General features: G+C 33.7%; 1 protein-coding gene across 2 annotated transcripts; it reads right to left on the bottom strand.

Moving 5' to 3' along the window:
* Positions 1–172: 172 nt before the first annotated feature.
* Positions 173–19,060, bottom strand: LOC105344772 (DNA repair protein complementing XP-C cells). 2 transcript variants are annotated; one of them, XM_066081309.1, is made up of 23 exons: positions 16,717–16,822; positions 15,271–16,449; positions 14,864–14,948; positions 14,454–14,538; positions 13,256–13,471; positions 12,648–12,710; positions 11,985–12,071; positions 11,071–11,474; positions 9,859–9,995; positions 9,646–9,696; positions 8,802–8,894; positions 8,224–8,370; positions 7,826–7,883; positions 6,882–6,993; positions 6,705–6,749; positions 5,268–5,312; positions 4,861–4,950; positions 4,045–4,126; positions 3,469–3,562; positions 2,579–2,672; positions 1,282–1,377; positions 877–979; positions 173–654 (listed from the first exon to the last, which is right to left on the bottom strand). In XM_066081309.1, exons 2-23 carry the CDS (start codon positions 16,421–16,423, stop codon positions 638–640), a joined length of 3,357 nt encoding a protein of 1,118 aa, XP_065937381.1. In that variant the 5' UTR covers positions 16,424–16,449; positions 16,717–16,822; the 3' UTR covers positions 173–637. The 2 variants fall into 2 exon arrangements, with proteins under 2 accessions (XP_065937381.1, XP_065937380.1); XM_066081308.1 differs by lacking the exons at positions 173–654; positions 16,717–16,822 and adding an exon at positions 18,895–19,060 and having other exon boundaries at positions 670–979.
* Between the last annotated feature and the right edge of the window lie 1,395 nt (positions 19,061–20,455).

Genomic DNA, 20,455 nt, shown 5'->3' with positions numbered 1-20,455 from the left:
CCAGTGCACTGTTATTTATTTTATCAACACATAAAATTATTTTAGAAAAATGATGTAACGATGCACTGGCAAGAAATGGTACTGGCGAAACTGGTTGCATGCCAGTACATGTATTATTTGGAGTATATCTTAATAACCAGTTTTAGTAGATGAAAAACTTGAGGCATAGAGATAAAAATATTATATTTTATTGTAACATACTGCTTAATATTTTCAAAGAACCATGGAACCATGAACACATACTTCAATGATTCTATAGCTGTCATTTCTTGGAGAGTAAAATGGTCAATATTTACAGAAGCCATGCATCCATTTTTTTTACCTGTGCTCTTTTAAGCATGAATTGTAAGATTTAGCAATTTCTACTTAATGTAGTGTAACAAACATCCTGAGTAGTTGTAGGTAAGGGTTTTTAACATATTCCTGAGTCTATTGCTTAAGTTTGTTTGGTTTTTCTGACGGACACTGACACTTCTCATATGGTTTCCTGACTCTATATCTGCGACAACTTCTCCAACTGCTGATGTTTTTGTGGCCAGGATTTTCTGCTCAAGTTTGTCTGGGAGTTTTTCTGACGGACATTTTTTACATGGTTTCCTGACAGACACTTTTTACATGGTTTCCTGACGGACACTTTTTACATGGTTTCTTGACGGACACTTTTTTACCGTACATGGTTTCCTGACGGACATTTTTTACATGGTTTCCTGACGGACACTTTTTACATGGTTTCCTGACGGACACTTTTTACATGGTTTCCTGATGGACACTTGGACACTTTTTACATGGTTTCCTGACGGACACTTTTTACATGGTTTCCTGACGGACACTCTTTACATGGTTTCCTGACAGACACTTTTTACATGGTTTCCTGACTGTGTGACAACTTCTTGGACTGCTGATGTTTTCGTGGCCAGGATTTTTCTGCATCAGTTGCAATCTTGCCTTTTGGCTTTTGCTTAGTGTCTTGTTCTTCATCCTTTAATAAAAGTTTACACTTTACATCACTTGTCAATAAATTTCATAATCATTAAACACTCACCAGTACATCCTATATTTTTATAATTTATAGAGCTCTTTATCTAAAGGAGATTATTATAGTCTAAAAATGGCCAAAACCATCTACCGGTAAATAATAATTTTTGTTTGCTGTGCAATTTTTAAATGATCATTCTACACCAGGGCTGTTGTCAGATCATATGAATGCTACCTACAATTTTAGGATAAGAAAATCAATTAGGAGAATCATTGACTTGAATATATAACTGACTGTGAAAGTACCTTTTCCATCAGGTTAAATCTCTTCTTAATTCTTTCTTTGATCAGCAGGCCCTTAATCAACAGTTTCCAGTTTCCTACTGCTCTCTTCTCTTTTTTCTGTTCATTTAAATAAATAAATATAAAGAAGTAAATCAAACAACTGAAGGTAAATAAATTACATGTATTCTATATTTAAACTGAAGTTATTCTGCCTGAAAGCTCACAAAATAGATTTTTACAAATTCTTTAAGACATGCTACATTGCAAAAAACTCAACAAAAGCCTACTTTGACTCATGAATTGAACTGATTATAGGGTTACTTTCCTCTCTGTATAACAATATATGAACTGATTATGGGGTACCTCTCTCTCTCTCTCTGTACAACAATACATGAACTCAACTAATTATAGGGTTACCTCTGTACAACATTACATGAACTGATTATAGGGTTACCTCCCTCTCTGTATAACATTACTTGAACTGATTATAAGGATACCTCCCTCTCTGTACAACATAACATGAACTGATTATGGGGTACTTCCCTCTCTGTACAACATTACATGAACTGATTATAAGGTTACTTCTGCCTCAGTACAACATAACATGAACTGATTATAAGGTTACCTCCCTCTCTGTACAACATTACATGAACTGATTATAAGGTTACCTCCCTCTCTGTACAACATTACATGAACTGATTAAGCGGTTACCTCCCTCTCAGTTCAACATTACATGAACTGATTATAGGGTTACCTCCCTCTCTGTACAACAATACATGAACTGATTATAAGGTTACCTCCCTTTCTGTACAACATGAAATGAACTGATTATAGGGTTACCTCCCTCTCTGTACAACATTGTTAAGAGTAAAATTTAACCTTAATTTCATTGTAGTAAGAATTCTACAAATTCTTGTAAGGTCAGCAAATGATGTAAATTATGAATGGGGGAGAGGCTTTGACAGTTCTCCCCGCTATCTTTCGCACCTTATCCCTCAAATCGTGGGACCTGGTAGATTTGGTTCCAATTAAATTTTAGATTATAAACAGGCTAGGCATTTTCACATTAATCTTTGCTTTAACTTTTAATTACCCCCATCCTGTCCGTGGGAATTTGACATTTTATTTATATTTAAAAGATATTGTATAAGAAATTCTGTCAGTCTTTGTTCAACCTCGCATTGCTACACACATGGAATAAACTGATGCGAAATCATTCGATTGGGTTCAGTTTTATGTGTGTAACAAACATGACATGAACTGATTGTAAGGTTATCCCCTCTCTGTTCAACATGACATGAACTGATTACACGGTTACCTCTGCCTCCTTCTGTTTCTGGATTTCTTGTTCCTCGTCCCAGGCGGCCAGTAGAATGTCTTTATGTTCCTCACACACCACGAACCCCTCCAACCTACAAACACACAACAGCTATTCAGTCTTCTGTAAACAGAATGGCTGATAAGTCTTTCTGTAAACAAGGGGATCTCAATGTGGCATATTCTACAAATATAACAAGTTTCATCTAACAAACTATCAAACCTTGGAATATTGTGAAAATATCTTAGTCAACAGCAACAACTTAAAAGCATTGGTTGAAACTCAAAAAATTAATGTTTGATTACTAAAAGCACTAAAACATTAGCAAGTGAAAATTATCAAATTCGCTAAATAAAAATTATTATATAATAAAATTTACATTAACTCTCTCTCTCTCTCTCTCTCTCTCTAAACTTTTACCCAAGAACAAACCAGGTGCAGAGAGGTATGGTAACCAAACCCATTTGGTGAGAAAAATAGTCAGTTTCCAGAATTTGATCCCTGGTTGATGACAGTTTAAACAGTTTATTTACAGTTTGGTTGTTATTTACAACTGTGCAAAGAGATGATTACAGTATCATACAACAATATACACACTGTATGCATGAGAAGTGGATGAAGTAAACATTCATAATCATATAAAGATGTATACTGTGGAATCATTGAAATTTGTGGGGGCCAATTTTTGTATATTATGGGAGTTTTGCTTATTTGTGGGGATATAATTTTGTGGATGTAGCAGTTTTCAGTTTTAGTAAAAACTAACTTTATTAAATTTTGTTTTCGTCGAGGATTTAAATTCGTGGGTAAGGGCTTCCAACGAATAACACGAAAATTAAGCCACCACAAATTCGGATCACTCCAAAAGGATAACATTGAGTTGTACTCACACTGGATGGGAGAATCCACAGTGGGAATCCCAGCCCACCATGGCCGGCACACAGTCCATGTTCAACTTCTTGGCCACCTTATTCAAGCCTGGGACTGTAAGGTGTAACAACGTTTTATATAATACCATGTATAATGTATTCATTAAAATGTCTAAACTACTGAATTCAAGTTACGGTAATTAGTCATATTCCATGCCCAAAACTAAATCATACTTCATCACTTGAAAGCAAGCTATCGAAATCACAAAGTTTCAAATGAACATCTTTTATGAACACACTTGTTTGAACATTATATCAATGAGGTACCGTTAATCTTTTAAATCTATTTTTCATTAATTGCATGCAATACTGAAGCACATCGATAAATGGGCCACCATGCAGTGAAAGAATATGCTACATTAATTTATTAATAGAAAAAAAAGTTTTGATCAAATTTCTTCTGGCAAATGAAGAATTCTAATATAAGATTACTAAGCATCAGTATACATTACTATCATAATGATATTTAGCAACACAGTTAATAAAATTCCTTACAATCATTAGGTGGTATTTGGCATGTGATATGAAAAAGTTTACCTTTAAGATACACAGTACCAGCCGGTAACATAGAGGGCTTGAAGAGTTCAATATTGCCATAGGCATTTCTGGGAACCTTTCCCTACAAAATGTGAGAGTTTCATAGAAAAGTTTGCAAAATTCCACACATTGATAACTGTGCGTCTTTTACTTCTTAAAGAATACAAGAGTCAACTTTCAGGTCAAATAAGGTTTTTCTAAAAATGTTGTTTCATATTAAAAATGTGCTTTTAATCAATTACTGTATATTCCTAGTCAAACGCGAGGAATTAATATCAGTGTAAAATCGAGAGAAGCATATCTTGCGAAATTTAAATTCTAGCTTTTATTTTTCCGACAGATGTGAATTAAAAAAACAATGATAAAAATTCTGCATAAGCGATATATTCTAGTTAATTAATGCAAAAAGGTTGAATCACGGAATTAAGTACTCATGTAAAATAAGGAATCTACAGTTTACGACATTTAAAAACACTTCTGTCATTTTAGGATAATTTGTGCCATTAATTTTGTATTCCGAGTCTTTAAAGCGAAATAACATTCTTTTCATCAGGTATAAAACTGCTATCCTCTGAAATGTTCTACCTACAAATTCACATTAAGGTTTCATCCCATTACATGTACTCATAAAAGCTTCATAGGTTTCACACTAAATTCCCAACACTAAATGTTTATGTATAGACCAATGTCATCAAAATAACTTTCTTACATAATTATACATGCATAATATTTCACATTACTTAATTCCATTGAATCTAAGTGACAAGGTACGTTACTTACTTAGGTAAAAGAACAGGTTAAGACATCTTAACTTACATCTACAGCAGGTGGAGGAATATACTCTTCTGTCTGCCAGAATCCAAACAGTTCCAGATCCAATGCCTCGGGATCCACTTTAGGCTTATTCTGGGGAAAAATCAATACGCTGACATTACAAATATCAAATAACCAATAAATGGAAAATGTAGGCACTGCACAATGGGTGATTTTCACCTTCGGTAATGTTTTTAAAATAAAACTTGTGAAACACTACCCCATTATGAAAATGTCCTGTGTTTAGAAATTTAAAACATAATCATTTTAAATTTGTCCTTTCAAAATCAGTACTCTGACAATGAGAACAAATGGGGCAAAAATTCCTTGCATACAATATATACAGGTATGTATAAATTCATAAATTAAAGCAAATTCAAAAGAATATTTAAAAAAATAAGATGACATACCCATTTTGCTCTTGATTTCACCATCTTATAGGCTTCTTCCCCAATCTGAAAATTTTAAAAGAAATCCTGACACGACAGTGAATAGTGAGAAAAATAAATTACTATCAGCCAATATAGCAAGAGAATTTAAAATGGGGAATGGTGATTGCTCAATGATATAGAAAGCCAGCGGCGTAGCGTGACCCAAATATAAGTGTAGGCAAACATTGAAGACAAAGGCTTCACTGACGCGCGAAGCGCGGAAGGGGGTAGGTGCGGGAGGGGGTACCCCCCTCCCGGAAGGGGGGTTTAGGGGGCCTCCCCCTAGAATTTTTTTTTAAAAAGGACGCAAAAATACCACTTTTGAGAATAAAAAATTGTTAGTTTCAACAAATTAGTTATGAGTGTTTTTATGGAACATTATGTTAATTTAAAATATTTTATTTCCTATTCTCAGTCACTACATTCATTTTGAAATAAAAGCAAACCAAACTTATATGTTTCGTTATTGAAATATACACCGTATCATTAACCATACTCTGCATGTTTTTGTAAACAAAACCAACAACCGTACTATTTCTATATCAACTTTTTTATAAGTCATAACTGATACGCCACATGTACATATATTACTAGGAGTAATAAGTTTTTAGTGATAATCAAACTTCTTGTTTAGCTTTTCGTGGGTTCCAGACACAGTTTACAGCAATCGCATGCATGCAAAAAAAAAAAAACGTCGATTGATATAACATATGTTTACTGTAATATCATTCAGCGCTTTTTAGTGTCAATAAAGGTTCTGATGGCTTCGTCGTAAGATTTCTGGACATGCATCAGCGCAAGGCCAGAAAACCTCTCCTGTCCCATAGTGGCCCGTAAATACAAATTTTAAATTTCGCTTTACAAAATTATGTGTAGGCAATTGCCTTTTTGCCTTATAGTACGCTACGCCACTGAAAGCTGAAATTACAATGAGGGAACAGCAAGCTGATGCAACAATGGGAGAAGATTATGAGATACATTAACTATTAATTAATCTGATACATTATGGAATCTCTTGAGTCCTACTCACAAATAAAGTAAAACACGCTTATAACTAAGTGCCAGGGACGAGCTATTTTGCTTTGGTATAAGCATAATTCTTTACATCAGTCAAGTTTACAACATGTAATAAAGTCAAAGGGAATGAAAATCACTCTGCTTGAAGCATCAATTCATTATAAACATGTTCACTATAACCGCCTTTTACTGTACTACTTGCCATGAACCATTATAATTAAGTGTAAGTTTATCTAATATATAGGATCCTTTGTGAGAATTATTTGCTGTAAAGTTATATATCATGAATAAAAAGTATATATTAGTTTGTTTCAACATCCTTCTTGCAATTATGTCTGACATAAATTTACTAGGAAAGAAATTACTTGACAAATTAACAAGAGCACTTCAAAGTCTTACCCTAACAGCTCTTCCTTCTTTCAACCAGTTTTCACGTGAATGTAACTGCAGAGAAAAAAATTACAGTTGTACAGTTTGATCTCATTTAAACAGAGGACAGACTCTCCTTTAAGTAGATTCATGCAAGATAAAGAAAAGAAACTGAATACTGCATAAATCAGTAGCGTTTTGTCATACCTCGTGCACACATTCTCTGGCATAGACTGGTTCTCCCCTTATGTAACCAAGAGGTGCTGCCGTTTCTGGGTAAATGGCTTCATACTTCAATAAATGTCTCCTAAGTGCATATCTGTTAAAAAAATGTGTGATTTGGTTTCATTCTGCATTATATGGGAATATGCTTGATCAGACACACTTATTTATCATTCTTGTATTTGCTCATTGATTGTGGACTATAGTTCCATGAAGAATTCAAACCCTTTTACAGTTTAAACTCGTTTAGGATTCTTACCAATCACATAAACAGTTTAACACTTACTAGTACAAATATATTTTGTTACTAAAGTAATGATCTTATATAATGATCTTCACCATACACCTACAGTACCTCCAAAACCTAAAAGATTCACTTTATTTTGCAAATTAATGAAGATTTCACTGGTGGATTAGATGTCATGAATATTTACGAAGCTATGATAATATAAATGAGCTGGCCCACAGAAAAGTGAAAGACAATTATATGTAGGACTGCATGGCAAAGCATGTCATATCATGGTTATGGAGTTAAAAGTGCTAATTAAAAATTAAATGTTGCAATCAATTCATACAACACTACTCAAGTTTTCTTTCAATATAATAAAATCAAATTCTGGTAACTTTTTCTGTAAAATTATTTTCTACTGTTTTTTAACTAACTCAGAAATTGTGTCTCCCTAAGATAATGTCAACAGGTTTAACTATGCATGCATGTAATGTATAAGTGTTTGATTTAATTTTTTACAAATCCTTTAATTACCACCTGTTTATACTGAAGTACTTCAAAAATGCAGTTTTCTGTTAAAGAAGTGTTACAGTATTGTTTATGCTATATTTAACAATTAGCATTAAAGAAAATGCTAGTTACATAAACTTTATACTACCGTATGAAGTTTTCTGTTACAGAATTGAGGTACAGAACTCACAATGGGTGACTCTTGTATGCTGAAACACTGGTGGGTAGAGGGCGCTTCATCAGGTTAGCTGTCAATCAAACCATTAGAATTGTAATCAATACACTACTTATCCATGAATAGAAAACAAGGAAATGTTAAAGGTTTGGTTTGCAGCTACAGGGGGATAACTAAGATTTTCACTAGTTACCCTTTATTTTATGAAAGAGTCAAGATTTATATCATGTAACAAATGACTTCTGTTATTCATTTCATATGGTTTTGAAGTTTGTTAAACGAGTTACACAACAAAAATATTTTATCAGTTTTCACAATAATGAAGCCCATTAATCAATCAAATCAATCCATCTGTCAATCTGTCCATCCATCCATCCGTCAGTCAGTCATTCAATCAGTCAATCAATCCAGACCTTTGATCTCCTCATCCTCCGTGCTGTCCTCCTCACACCTGAACACATCGAGGGTCTCGCTCCACCACTCTGGATCCACCCGTAGCTTTCTGGTCTCTGTCATCCACTTGGAGGCGTATCTCGCTGTCACATCTTTCCATTCACCCTCTGTAACATTAATGTATAAAATAACAAAGCATAACAATCACCAGTCAACACATGAGAATGGATTTACAGATGCTTTAATACAATGTTCTCTTTTACCACTTGTCAGTAAGCTTATCCCTACACCAAATGCCGAAAGCCTTCAACAGTTGCTATTACAAGGAAATTAAGTAATAATATATACTAGCAAATAAGTTAGAAGAGTAAAATAAATTTATCTTGCTCAAAAGCAAGTTTCTTAAAATGACCACAGATCAACAAAACACAGGTACAATAGTCAGGAATATACATGTACATGTAGTTATTTCATGTAAATGTGGAATTAATGCATTGGACAAATTGCAATAAATGTGTGATGTTTTTTTTAATAAATCACAATGAATGGGACATGTTTATAACAGATTGCAGTAAATAAGGATTCTGTTGTCCCATACCTTCATTGTAGGCCACCACATAATGCACAGGCTGAGTGGCTGCACTCTCTATACGATAAGGTCGATTGATGTGTCCTCGTATGCAGTCAATGCCTGGAAACAAAGATACACGTCAAATCTCTAATACAAGGATTGATAGGTTACCATTTATTTGATTTTGAAGTGCTCTTCTCCGAGTTACAAATATAATTTACCATACTGTAAACAAATTTCAATAATAGGCTGTGTATTCTATTTAGCGTTTTTGCTGAAGATTAGCTGGCTTTCGCTATATCAGGTGCATAACGAAATGTCATGCATGTATGTATAAGAATAGGTATACATACATGTACATGACTCAAATCCATGCAAATTGTTGAAAAATCAATTTCCATGTATTTTTGCAAATGCTTAATGTTATACAGTTACAGTATTAAAAATGTCCTGATTTCTTGTTAAAACTGAGGTTACTTCACTGTAAACCAATTTTTATTCCCATGCAAGAAATGTTTGCGAGATTCGCAAGAGCCTCATTGTCCCTAATTTTTCTTGCTGCAGACCAGTATTTGCCATACAGTTATAATTAAAAAGTAGGCATGGATAAGGCTTGCTCATGAAAATTTGTAACTGCTTACCAGTTCAACTCAGGTAAATCTTGAAATAAAGTTGTTGCGAATCATAGTTGGTTTGCCATACAAGTGCTTTGTTGGCATTCCAATCTCTTAAACAATTCAAGACATCTTGATCACAATGTTTCTATATCGTTAATTGTATCACAACTGCATTTAAAAGCACGGTGATAGTATGGGTAGGTAATAATAATAGTACAGAAACATAAAATATATGTGCATGAACATGTACTTACAAATCCAAGATTTTTCTGCTTCAATAAAAACTTCCACCCATTCATCACAACCTGTAAAAAAAAGAATATACATTAGCACAATTCCACAAAAAAAAAGAATAAAGAAAAAATGAGCAAGCTCACATACCCCCACTCCCCCATTACTTGACAATACCATACATAATGAATCGCAGCTAAGGTATGCATTAAATACACATCATTTTGCTATGGTACCATGATTCGATGCAGTGGATTCATTTTCCGAGTCGGATGATAAGACTTTCCTGTTCTTTTTCTCCCCCGACTGAGGTTTTCTGACTGGGCTCCTGAATTGTACCATCTCCTCCATAAAGTCAGAATCCTCATCGGATCTGGTTGTTATGAAAGTAGAAAAAATTTGGGCATTCGTTTTGCATTATTTTGCAGATATCATGATACAGTACTTGCTCAACACATTTGAGCAAATCAGTTAAGATTGCCTGTCAGAGGGTTTACATTTTGCATTTCATAATATTAATCATTATGTGATAAGAGAATACCTATGATAAGTCTTTAAAAAATCAAATTCGAAAAAAAATCACTTTAATGCTCCATATTCCAACTTTTGAATCTATACTACTATATTAAAATAATAGACTCCAATTTTTGGGCTTTAATACCAAGAAATCGGAAGAGTACTGTCTTTTGTTTTATATATCTTAAACATTATTGGTACTTCAAGATTATAAATTTGTTTTTATTTTTTCACAATCAAGCTTCGCTAATTAATAATCAATGAAATTCTTTTTTAAAAATCTGGAAGCCATTTAGATTTTTTGGATTTTACAATCTTGCGCATACGCATTACATTCACACTGAATCTCAGGAGGCTCTTTTTACATGAAAGGTATATAGAGCCTCAAAATGTTTTGTTATGAATAATTTGACTGTTATTTTCAATGCAACTTCATTTATTTTCTCAAAAATTGTTTGGGAGTGATTCTGCAATTTTTTGCTACATTGCGGGTATATAGGAGGCATATTAACTGTGGTGAAGACCTGTCCTGAGACACAGTTAGATTATTCTAACTATGCAGAGTGTGAAATAAAAAGCATTATTGTAGGCTTAAAGCTTGGTTAAGTAAATGTCAACAATACAGTGTGTCGATGAATCTATTTCTTAAATATCCGATATCATGTGCAATGTCAACCCGTGCAAGCACGGGTCAAAGTCTAGTGGTCTCTAAATAAAAACTTTAAAAAGTCGACCTTTACTGGGTACAAGCATTATGATGGAAATCATAAAATTATTGGCAACATGAGCATCACCAGCTTTACTTTATATACACGATTCACTTATATTTACACGTTATTGCAAGTGCACTTTGGGGAAAAAGAATAATGTCATACAAAAGAGATTGATATAAAGCAGCCATGCTTACCTGTCAGGTGATTGGCCATGCTTACCTGCCAGGTGATTGGCTTGACTTGACAGAGTTGCTTAAAGATTTTTTCTTCCTTTTTCTGCTATCGTCAACCTCTGGTTCGCTCTCACTAATATTTTCTGGCTCAAAGTCCTCATCTGAGTCATCAACATCACTGTTGTCATGGTAACTGTCTGGCCTCACTTTGGAGCCACGCTTCCTGAGTTTTTTGTTTTTGGTTTTGAGAGTTCTTGAGGCATGTGACACACTGTCTGGTTTGCTTGCCTTTTGTTTCTTTCTCTCTCTCTCTGGTTTCTTGCCTGTAGTTCCCTTTTTCTTTGATTTTGTGTCCAACTTTCCTTCAGCTTTTGAATCCGACTTTGATTTGATGGGCTTCTTGATTGCGGCAGGGTTGCCTTTGATGTTAATTTTCTTTGTATTTTCTACCTATCAGATATCAGGACATACTGCATAAGTAAGAAATGTTGTGAAGTCAATTGAATCTGAACACATATGTTGGTTAATTGTTCAACAATGAACAAATTAAAAAGTTCTAAACATGTTATAAAACATGATAAAGTAGTGCAACAGTACTCAAGAATTGGAAAAAAAATATCTCGAAGACAGAATTTATCAACATATCATATCGAACAATAACATGATTATGTCTTACTTTTATGAACACTACAGTAACTGTAGATTCCTAAAAAAATGCGAGGAATTTATATCTGCGTAAAATCGCGAGAAGCACCCTTTGCGGATTTTAAAATCTCGCAATTATTTTCTGTGAGTCGAGAACCATAAGAAATAGGGTTTATTATTCTCGCAATTCGATACAAACCAGCAAGATCATGGAATTACGTACTTGCGTAACATAAGGAATATACAGTATTGTAATGCCAATTAATACAAAAATAATGGATATAAAAACAAGTATGAATTTTTATTTTAACTCACTTTTTTGGTGTTTTTAAGGGGGAGGGGCTGCAATGAGGTCACCAGTCTAGCCTTCACACCTAGGCACCGTAACATGATGAGGTATACCTGTCAAATATAACAACAAGGTACAAATATATACTAGTCATGTTGCAACAAGTCATCGTCTGAAACCTAGGGCTGGTCTCACTTCTCATACATGTATCTAAGGTAAGGGAAGCAACACTGACCCTGGATTTTTCAACAACAGCAACAAGTAGGCTAAAAATAAAATTTGTCTTTAATTTCTCAGCAAAATTTTAAAATATGATGCAACAGGCATGGCTTTATTTTTATCGTAGATATGAGACGGGATTACTGCTCAATGGTGCAGTGCAAATCATGTATGAATGCATAAAGCATCGTGCTAGCTTAACGTTTAGAATACATGTATATAGTTCTGAGTGGATTCTCAGAGACCCATGCAGACACCTTATAATTATAGCTCTAGATTATGAAACATCCAGATAAAATAAACAGCCATGTTAGAAAACTTTACATGTACTGATATATATCACTTTAAATGGGAAAGACATCCAAATCAATGGTATATCAGATATATCACTGATCTTTATTAAAAAATTCAAGAAACAAATTAAAATCGAAAATTCTAATTCAATAAATATAGAGTGATAATAGAGTTACCAGAACATATTCCAGTGGGCTGGTAACTTTTCTTGTCTCCATTCCTTTTATAAGACTTTGCACCTAATTTGATACAAGAAGAAATCAACATATTATACTGTAACATTACATGTACTTATTATGGCTAGAAGTACTGTACAGTAGATACCTAATTAAATGCGAGGAATTATTATCCGCGTAAAATCATGATAGGCACATCTTGTAGATTTTAAAACCTTTCTTTTATTTTTTGGACAGGTAAAAAAACTAAATGAAACTATGATAAAAACTTGGCATTCGCGATTTTATGCAAAACGGTTGCAGTACTCATGTAAAATAAGGAATCTACAGTATGTTGCATCAGGTGGTTTGAGAGTATGTGAATGTACATGTAATTTCTCGACTGTCAGGCACATTTAAACTATCTATGCAGATTAATTACACACTGTTTATAGTTGATTTATTTGTTTATGAAAAAAAGAAATCAATTTTACTTTTACTTTGGGAGGCACTGTAGCTCTCAAGCCGTCCATCTGAATTTTTTCAAACCGGGATCTACAGACCTGCAGCTTAGTGTTATGTAAATTGTCAAACAACATTGCTGACATGATAAGCATGATAAAACTTACCAGGTTGGACTGGGCATCTTCTGCTAGCTGGAGATCAATACTGACTGCCTCCCTGAACCAGTTCATTAGGCGGGTGTGGGCTGAGACATCAAACTTTCTGACTGTGACCTTGGACATTTCAGAGGGCACAAAAGACAACGCAACACCCCTCAGGACTGGATTGTTACACACCTGGTTCAGGTATCGACCCCTCATTAACAAACACATCAGATGTACCTACAGAAAATTATAGACTATCATTTTAAGAGGAAATGTCATTTAAGGTGGTATAGGACATCTCCATATTGTGACTTACCGCCTATCGAATTAAACAATGAAATCAAGTATAATCGAATAATTTTGTTCTTTCCCAAAATTGTTACCAAATTGCATAGCGCAATGAATAAGAGCGATAACTACGAATCTGTAAGTCATAAGTTCGCATTCTGCTTGGGATTTTATAATTTTTACCTTTCCGATATATTTAAAACATGTTTTTTTTGGGTCAATTATTGTAAAATTTAAAAAATTCTAAACTATATATGAGAGTATTTTGATTATAATGTACTTGTATCCACATTAATATGGACAGGTGTCCCATACAATAGCAGTTTTTTATTCATCAATATATAATCTGGAAATGCTACAATAATATGCAAGATATAGTGAAATAGATGAATGGCAAATTGGTGCTCTGTAAATGTTGAACTAAATCATAAAAGCAAACATTCATGACAATATATGTTTTGGTCTTTTTAACCAAAACACTTAAGCAACACCAATATAATTTCTTGTTCGTCAGACCCCGCGCACTCGTATCATAATAAAACTGTACAAATAATACTACTATTAATTTCCCGCATCCAGTAAATTCTGCGCCGTTTTCTGTTATATTCCCGCTCTTTTTTTCGTAATTTAAATAGTTTTCATTTATACATCAGAAACAAGTAGAAAAAATATAACCATCCACAAAAATTTATTTATGTACTGCCTAAAAATTTTGCCTACAATAAAAAATAATTTTATTATTTAATCGCTCGCCCACTCGTACTTTTTGTCATTGGAAGTCCGACGAATAAGAAATTATATTGGTCTGCCCTAAATGTAACAATACAATGGCAGATAGGCTAGCGTGATACTCTGCCTACACATTGAGAAATCATCTGTGAGCTCCTTGTTGAAAAAGATTAATACTCTGCCTATAAATAAGTACACCCACCTTATGAATATCTTCTGTCAGCTCTTTGTTGAATCGATTAATTTGTCTCTGAACATACGCCTTCCAGTCAAACCCTTTCTTTTTTCTACAACAGAAGAAATAGTACATATTGTAATCTCTCATGATCATGCATGCATCCAATAAGAAATGTCAAAAAATTGTATGTGTGTATTCGAAAAAAAGATACATGAACAATTATCAAAATTAAATACTCTATACTTTTTTATTTTGGTTTATCTTCATAAAACCTAAAAAAAAGTTTTTTTTTAAAAGGCCAAATCTATATCCCCTTCTAAAAAAATAACCCCATTGTTATACTTTATGTGAAATCCTGAAATCAAATGACTACATGAATGTCAGTGCCTTTGGTTCTATGATTTTTAACCATAGCATATATATAATGTATTCACCTTTTCTTGAGAAAGTTTGGAGCCTCCAGAATCACTTCCACTGGGTCTTTTGGAATTTGGGATTTCTGAGGGCTGCCTCCAAGATCTGGAAAAGTGTGACATAAATGTAACATTATAATGAAATCTGTATACAATGCATTGATAAGTGTCACATATATGTAACATTATAATGAGATTTGTATACAATGCATTGATAAGTGTGACATAAATGTAACATTATAATGAAATCTGTACAAAATGCATTGATAAGTGGAGCATAAATATAATCTGTATAATGAAATCTGTATACAATGCATTGTCAGAATCCTCTGGGTAAGAAATTTAGCACACAAAAAAAAAATATAGGGTTTTTATCAACAATGTAACTACAGTAAATATTTTAAAAAATCGTTGACATTACAACTGACCTTTGACCTCTTCCCAGTCTGAGTCTTCCTCGCTGTCCTCCACACTACCCCCCTCACTCCCAGAATCTCTTGTACACGGCCCTGACGGACCAGCCATGTCACTTCCCCCCTCCATATGAAGAAGAATAGACATTACATCTGATTGGTCAATTTTCTGTACATTTCCATGGCAGATTTTTGAATGAACACCATTGGTTGGGCAAGTTTTATTGATGACAGGAGTTTGAGATTCAGTGGTAGAATCATAGGAGTGTTTATTCGTTTTCTCTTTTTTTAATGAGGAAGTTTTACTTTGACGAGTATTTTTAATTTTGGTACCCAAATTCACATTGTCTTTTGATTTTTTTTGTGCTTTGCCAACAGGCTTTTTCTTGGTCTTCTCAGTAACATTTTGAGAGATTGGCAGAGACTCTTTTACATAGCTTTTTTGGTCTTTTGCTGATCTCCTTTCAACTCTATTTGTTTGTAATGGGACCTTTAACTTTTTCATTACTGGTTCAAAATCATCATCCTCATCATCTTCATCATCAGTTGATGACATCACACCGACATCATCATCATCATTGTCATTGTCAATAGTAACTGACAAATTTTTCGTGTTGTTCTCTGGGACAGCTTCAGTTTTTACATTACCAGTAGTCTCTGTTTGTTCTTCTTTCTTGATCTTGCTTTCAATTGTACTCTCATCAACAACTGTGCCTAATGTTTTCTTTGTTCTTGTTCTCTTTGCAGATCTCTGAATTTCAACAGTTTCAGTTTGCTTTCTTCTCCCTTTTTTTGCTTTCGGTTCATCCTTACTTTTTCCAGAAGATTGCGTGATCCGCTTCCTCCCCTTTTTGTTAGTTTCCTCATTGTGCTCTGAAGTTTCACCTCCAGGTGTTTTTGACACATTAATATTACCTTTATTATCCCTAGACAATTCTGTTTCTCCCTTCGGAACTGGATTACCCTTCTTGTCATCACCTCTTTTTCTCTTTGCTGGCTTCTGTACAGTTTGTGAATCATTCCTCCTTTCGCTATTTACGCCATAATCTGCTGCTCGATCCTTAGATAATTTGACCTGTTTAATGTCATTTTCATTGTTGATGGCGTTACCTTGAGTACTTTTCGTTCGTTTCTCAGTTTTCTGTTTACTACCTTTTCGGGGTGGCATAACTCTTGTAAATATATTTCCAATAACTAGAAGAATGTAAACAAATACGTTAACTCTGAAAATATAAATATATGAGGAAAATGCATGTGTTCGCCGTCTGTTTGCCGTATTAATGGGCTATACAGATAGCGCAGCACGGAGGCGCGAGTTAATCGCGAGTTCTTGTATAACAGCCCTGTACCATCTAACGATCCACCCTTTTATGTAATTGCACTTTATTTACCTTACTAGCACATTTTATGTAAAAAATTAATAATTTTAATGCTGCAATATCCTAATACAAAAACACTTGCCTTAAAACCAGGAAAACATATCCACGTGCGTTTGTTTATTTATTTTAAGTTATGCAACCTCCGACTTAAATTGTTGGATAACTCGTACATTTGTTGTTTCGGACATAATACACATTTAGCGACACCCAGTGTTTCTGATTCGCTCCACTTCTCACAATGAGAAGCGAAACGGTCAAAAACACTGGACTTGACTTAGGAAGATGATTTAGCGACTTTCCAAAAATAGATAATATAATATAAAACCATCAGATTTATTTGAAAATTTTATAGGCGATTTTTCTGAACCTATCAACTACTACTTGATAAAGAAAAATTTCATATATTTTAATATAAAATTTTATCATTATCTATTATCTTTATATGGAGCTCTTCTTTTAAAGGAGATCAATATTGTCTAAAATGGCAGCCACCCCCCAGCCCCCTTAACATTCTTTTGAAAAGCGGTTAACAATGGTTAATAAACGCGCCATTTATATAATCATAATTAATAATGTCTTTCCAAAAGGACCAGAGACTCTAAAATTGGCACAATAATTTTATATTATAGCTAACATTTTAGGAAGATGCTTTTTTGTGTGTATATGGTCTTTTGGGAAAGACATTTATTTGGTGACGCTGCTCGAATCGTCAACAATGCCTGGGTTCGGTTATTTTACCAGCCAATGGCGTAATGTATCGCATCTTTCTCAGTTGTTGAAAAGTCACCAGAAAATAAATCCAGAATACACAAAAAACTCTAAAATTTATTAAAAACTAAAGTGGAATTATTGAGTAATAAAATGAAGAAATTCAAACACCCTTTAAACTAATCACCCCCACCAATCATTTATAGGAAATCGCAGACTCATCTAGTAACGTTAACTCTAGGGAACAGACTGTGGTGGATCGACGCCACCAACAATGCTTTTTCAGTGTTCTGAGCATAGTTGCTCTGCTGGATTTGAGTATTATGAGGTGATAATTTTTCAAATCCAATAAAGGCCGAAGGGCTTTATGATATATTTGATGACGCCCCTACCGAATTATCACTTCATAATATTCAAAGAATGGTTCCTTATTATTTATATTTATGTAATTTAAGCCATCGTACGATTTAATATCTAAATATTTATATTTTCAACTGTCTTTGTCTGTGATAACATTACGAATGAATTTTGAACCCTAAAACTCAATAACTTCATAAAAACATGAGTGACACAAAATAGGCGTGTCTATATAGCATAACCGAGAAACGGTATTGGCTGCGCCGCGTAGTTATACATTTAGCATCTGCTATATATAAAAATAGCGGTTTAAAAAAAAATGTTGATTTAAAGTGTACAAATTGGAAATAATATACATATAAGTAATAAGGATTCATTCTTTGAATATCATGGGGTGATAATTTCAATCAGAGCGTGGTCAAAACTATCATTAAATTAAGCGATATTTCAGACATGAATAAACATTTATTCAAAAAGGCTTTAAAAAGTTTAAACACATTTACAAACATACGGCTCATTAGTCGCATTGACTGTTGCCCAGAATTGAACCTGTTTTAAGTTGATTTAAGTTTACTTTGATATATAATTATAATGCATAGTGTGTCCGTGATTCATTCATAAAATGAATGATATGCGACCTATACGAACAACCCACATTGGATTTTCCCTCTCGATCTAGATTGCATGGTATGAATGTCGCCATTAAATGGACCGGTACGTGTTACAATATTAAGAAGCGTCCAAACGTGCGAACACAATTAATAGAAAGTTATGCATAAATATGATAGCATGATGAAAATTTAGAAACTATCCTATTCAAACTGACGACTTTAATTTTTACATTTTTCGGTTAAAACAAAAATGAAGATGTTAATTTTCCCGAGACCAAAATTTTTCATCCTTTAGTTAGTAATACAATATGTATAACAAGTTCCTTGGAACGGTATTTTGCTATAGTTAATTTACCACAATTCTTGCTCACAATTATATGATTATTTTTACATTTTGAAAGATTTTACCAAAAAAAAAATTTATTTGCTTATAATAGAAGCTTTTATTTGATAAGTTTAACGGAATCAGTGAATAGAATGTTTTTGAAGTCACGCCTCATGTCAACGTTGTTGAGTAATGGGAGTGAAAAACATCGAGAAAGTTCCAAATTAAAGCAGTGTGTAGTACACCCGGTGAAATTTACCTGGTATATATTGGCGACATCAATGATCCAGCCAGGTACTCTCTCACCTGTTGATTCTTTAATTTCACGTCAACAACGATCAGCCATTATAACTGAGGAAGGTGCTCTGCTATGACATGTGCTACAAAGTCAAATGTAAAAAGTGCCAGCGTTTTACTTGGACAGGTAAGGTATAGGCTTGTGATATCGAAGTAGGACTATTTCCGTCTATCACACGTGTTAAGTGTCAACAAGCCATTCTTTATTCTTATAACTGTGATTTTGGCTCTATTGAGAATTGAGTTCTAATGTAACCTGGAGTTCAAAAGTTCATTTTAATGTTTGATCATATTTCAAGTTTCTGTTAAATGGAAATGTACATATAACACAATACTATTCATTTTAAAGTGGGTTTTTTTGGTCACTTAAAAGTAGGTTAGCATCAAAAGTAGAGCAAATAAATATTAGTTTTCTCTGGCCATAACAATGTATTAAATACCCTTACAGCATTCAGAATTTTACATTTGTCAGTTTATTTATAAAACAAGTTTTTGAAGGGATGTTCTAATTTGCAACCTTTTAAACTCAATGGTCTGTAACAGACATACCAGTTTCGCAATATTTAGGCCTAAAAAAAAAAAATAGTGTGTTTAGGGTAACACTGATGAAAAAATTAGGTTAGGTAGGTGGGGATTTTTTTTTATTTTATCTATTTTTTTTGCCTGAATCCTAAGAATGTTTGTTTGTTTCATATTTAAAAACGTATTTTTTATTGGAAATAGATAAAATTCACAGTCGGATAAAATCAGGCATCTAAAAATGGTAGGATCGGGCCATTTTTGTACGTTAGGTCGGGTTACCCGAAACATACAACTTTTTTTTTAGGCCTTAGACTGAAGTTGATATTCGAATTTGCAGAATTTTTTTTATTGATTTGCATGTCTATATCTGGTTATTTATTTTACAAAAGATTTGTTTGTAAAATTGTGCTACCCTGCATGCTTCACAACCCCCCCCCCCCCCACTCTGTTGTTTACACATAAGGTCTATTTCAAAAGCACAAAGGAAAATTGTATTACTATCCAATATTGTGGTATAGAAATTAAATGTATAAATTAAATTTGTATTTGGCAATAATTATAAACACCGAAGTAAAAAGAAAGTCATACTCTTAAGAAGGCTATTATGGTCATGACCATTTTTAGACTTTTTTAATCCCCTTGAGAAGAAGAGCTCTGTACAAAGATACATGTATTCTTTCTTTCCTATATATTAGATTATGGGCATTATTATCATATGTCAAAGTTAAATGCATGCAGATCTGATGGTTAATTCGTTGCCCCGGGCCCCCCACCCCCACCCCCCACCCCCCTTAAATGTTATATCCAATAGTTAGATGCATTTTCTGTTAACTTTTATTTATAAAGTTAGTTGTTGTTTGATGTGCTGAATTGTTTTCTTTTTTCCCATCTTTGAGAGCATTCTTTAGATAACATTAATTGTTAATATTATACTTGATTTAATATTGGTTTGACGTTTAACGTTGAAATTAGATTCTTGTAGCAATATTACTTCCTTTACA

This window comes from Magallana gigas, chromosome 4 (assembly GCF_963853765.1).
Source record: "Magallana gigas chromosome 4, xbMagGiga1.1, whole genome shotgun sequence".
Classification (NCBI taxonomy): domain Eukaryota; kingdom Metazoa; phylum Mollusca; class Bivalvia; order Ostreida; family Ostreidae; genus Magallana; species Magallana gigas.
This window is presented reverse-complemented; position numbering and strand designations above follow the sequence as displayed.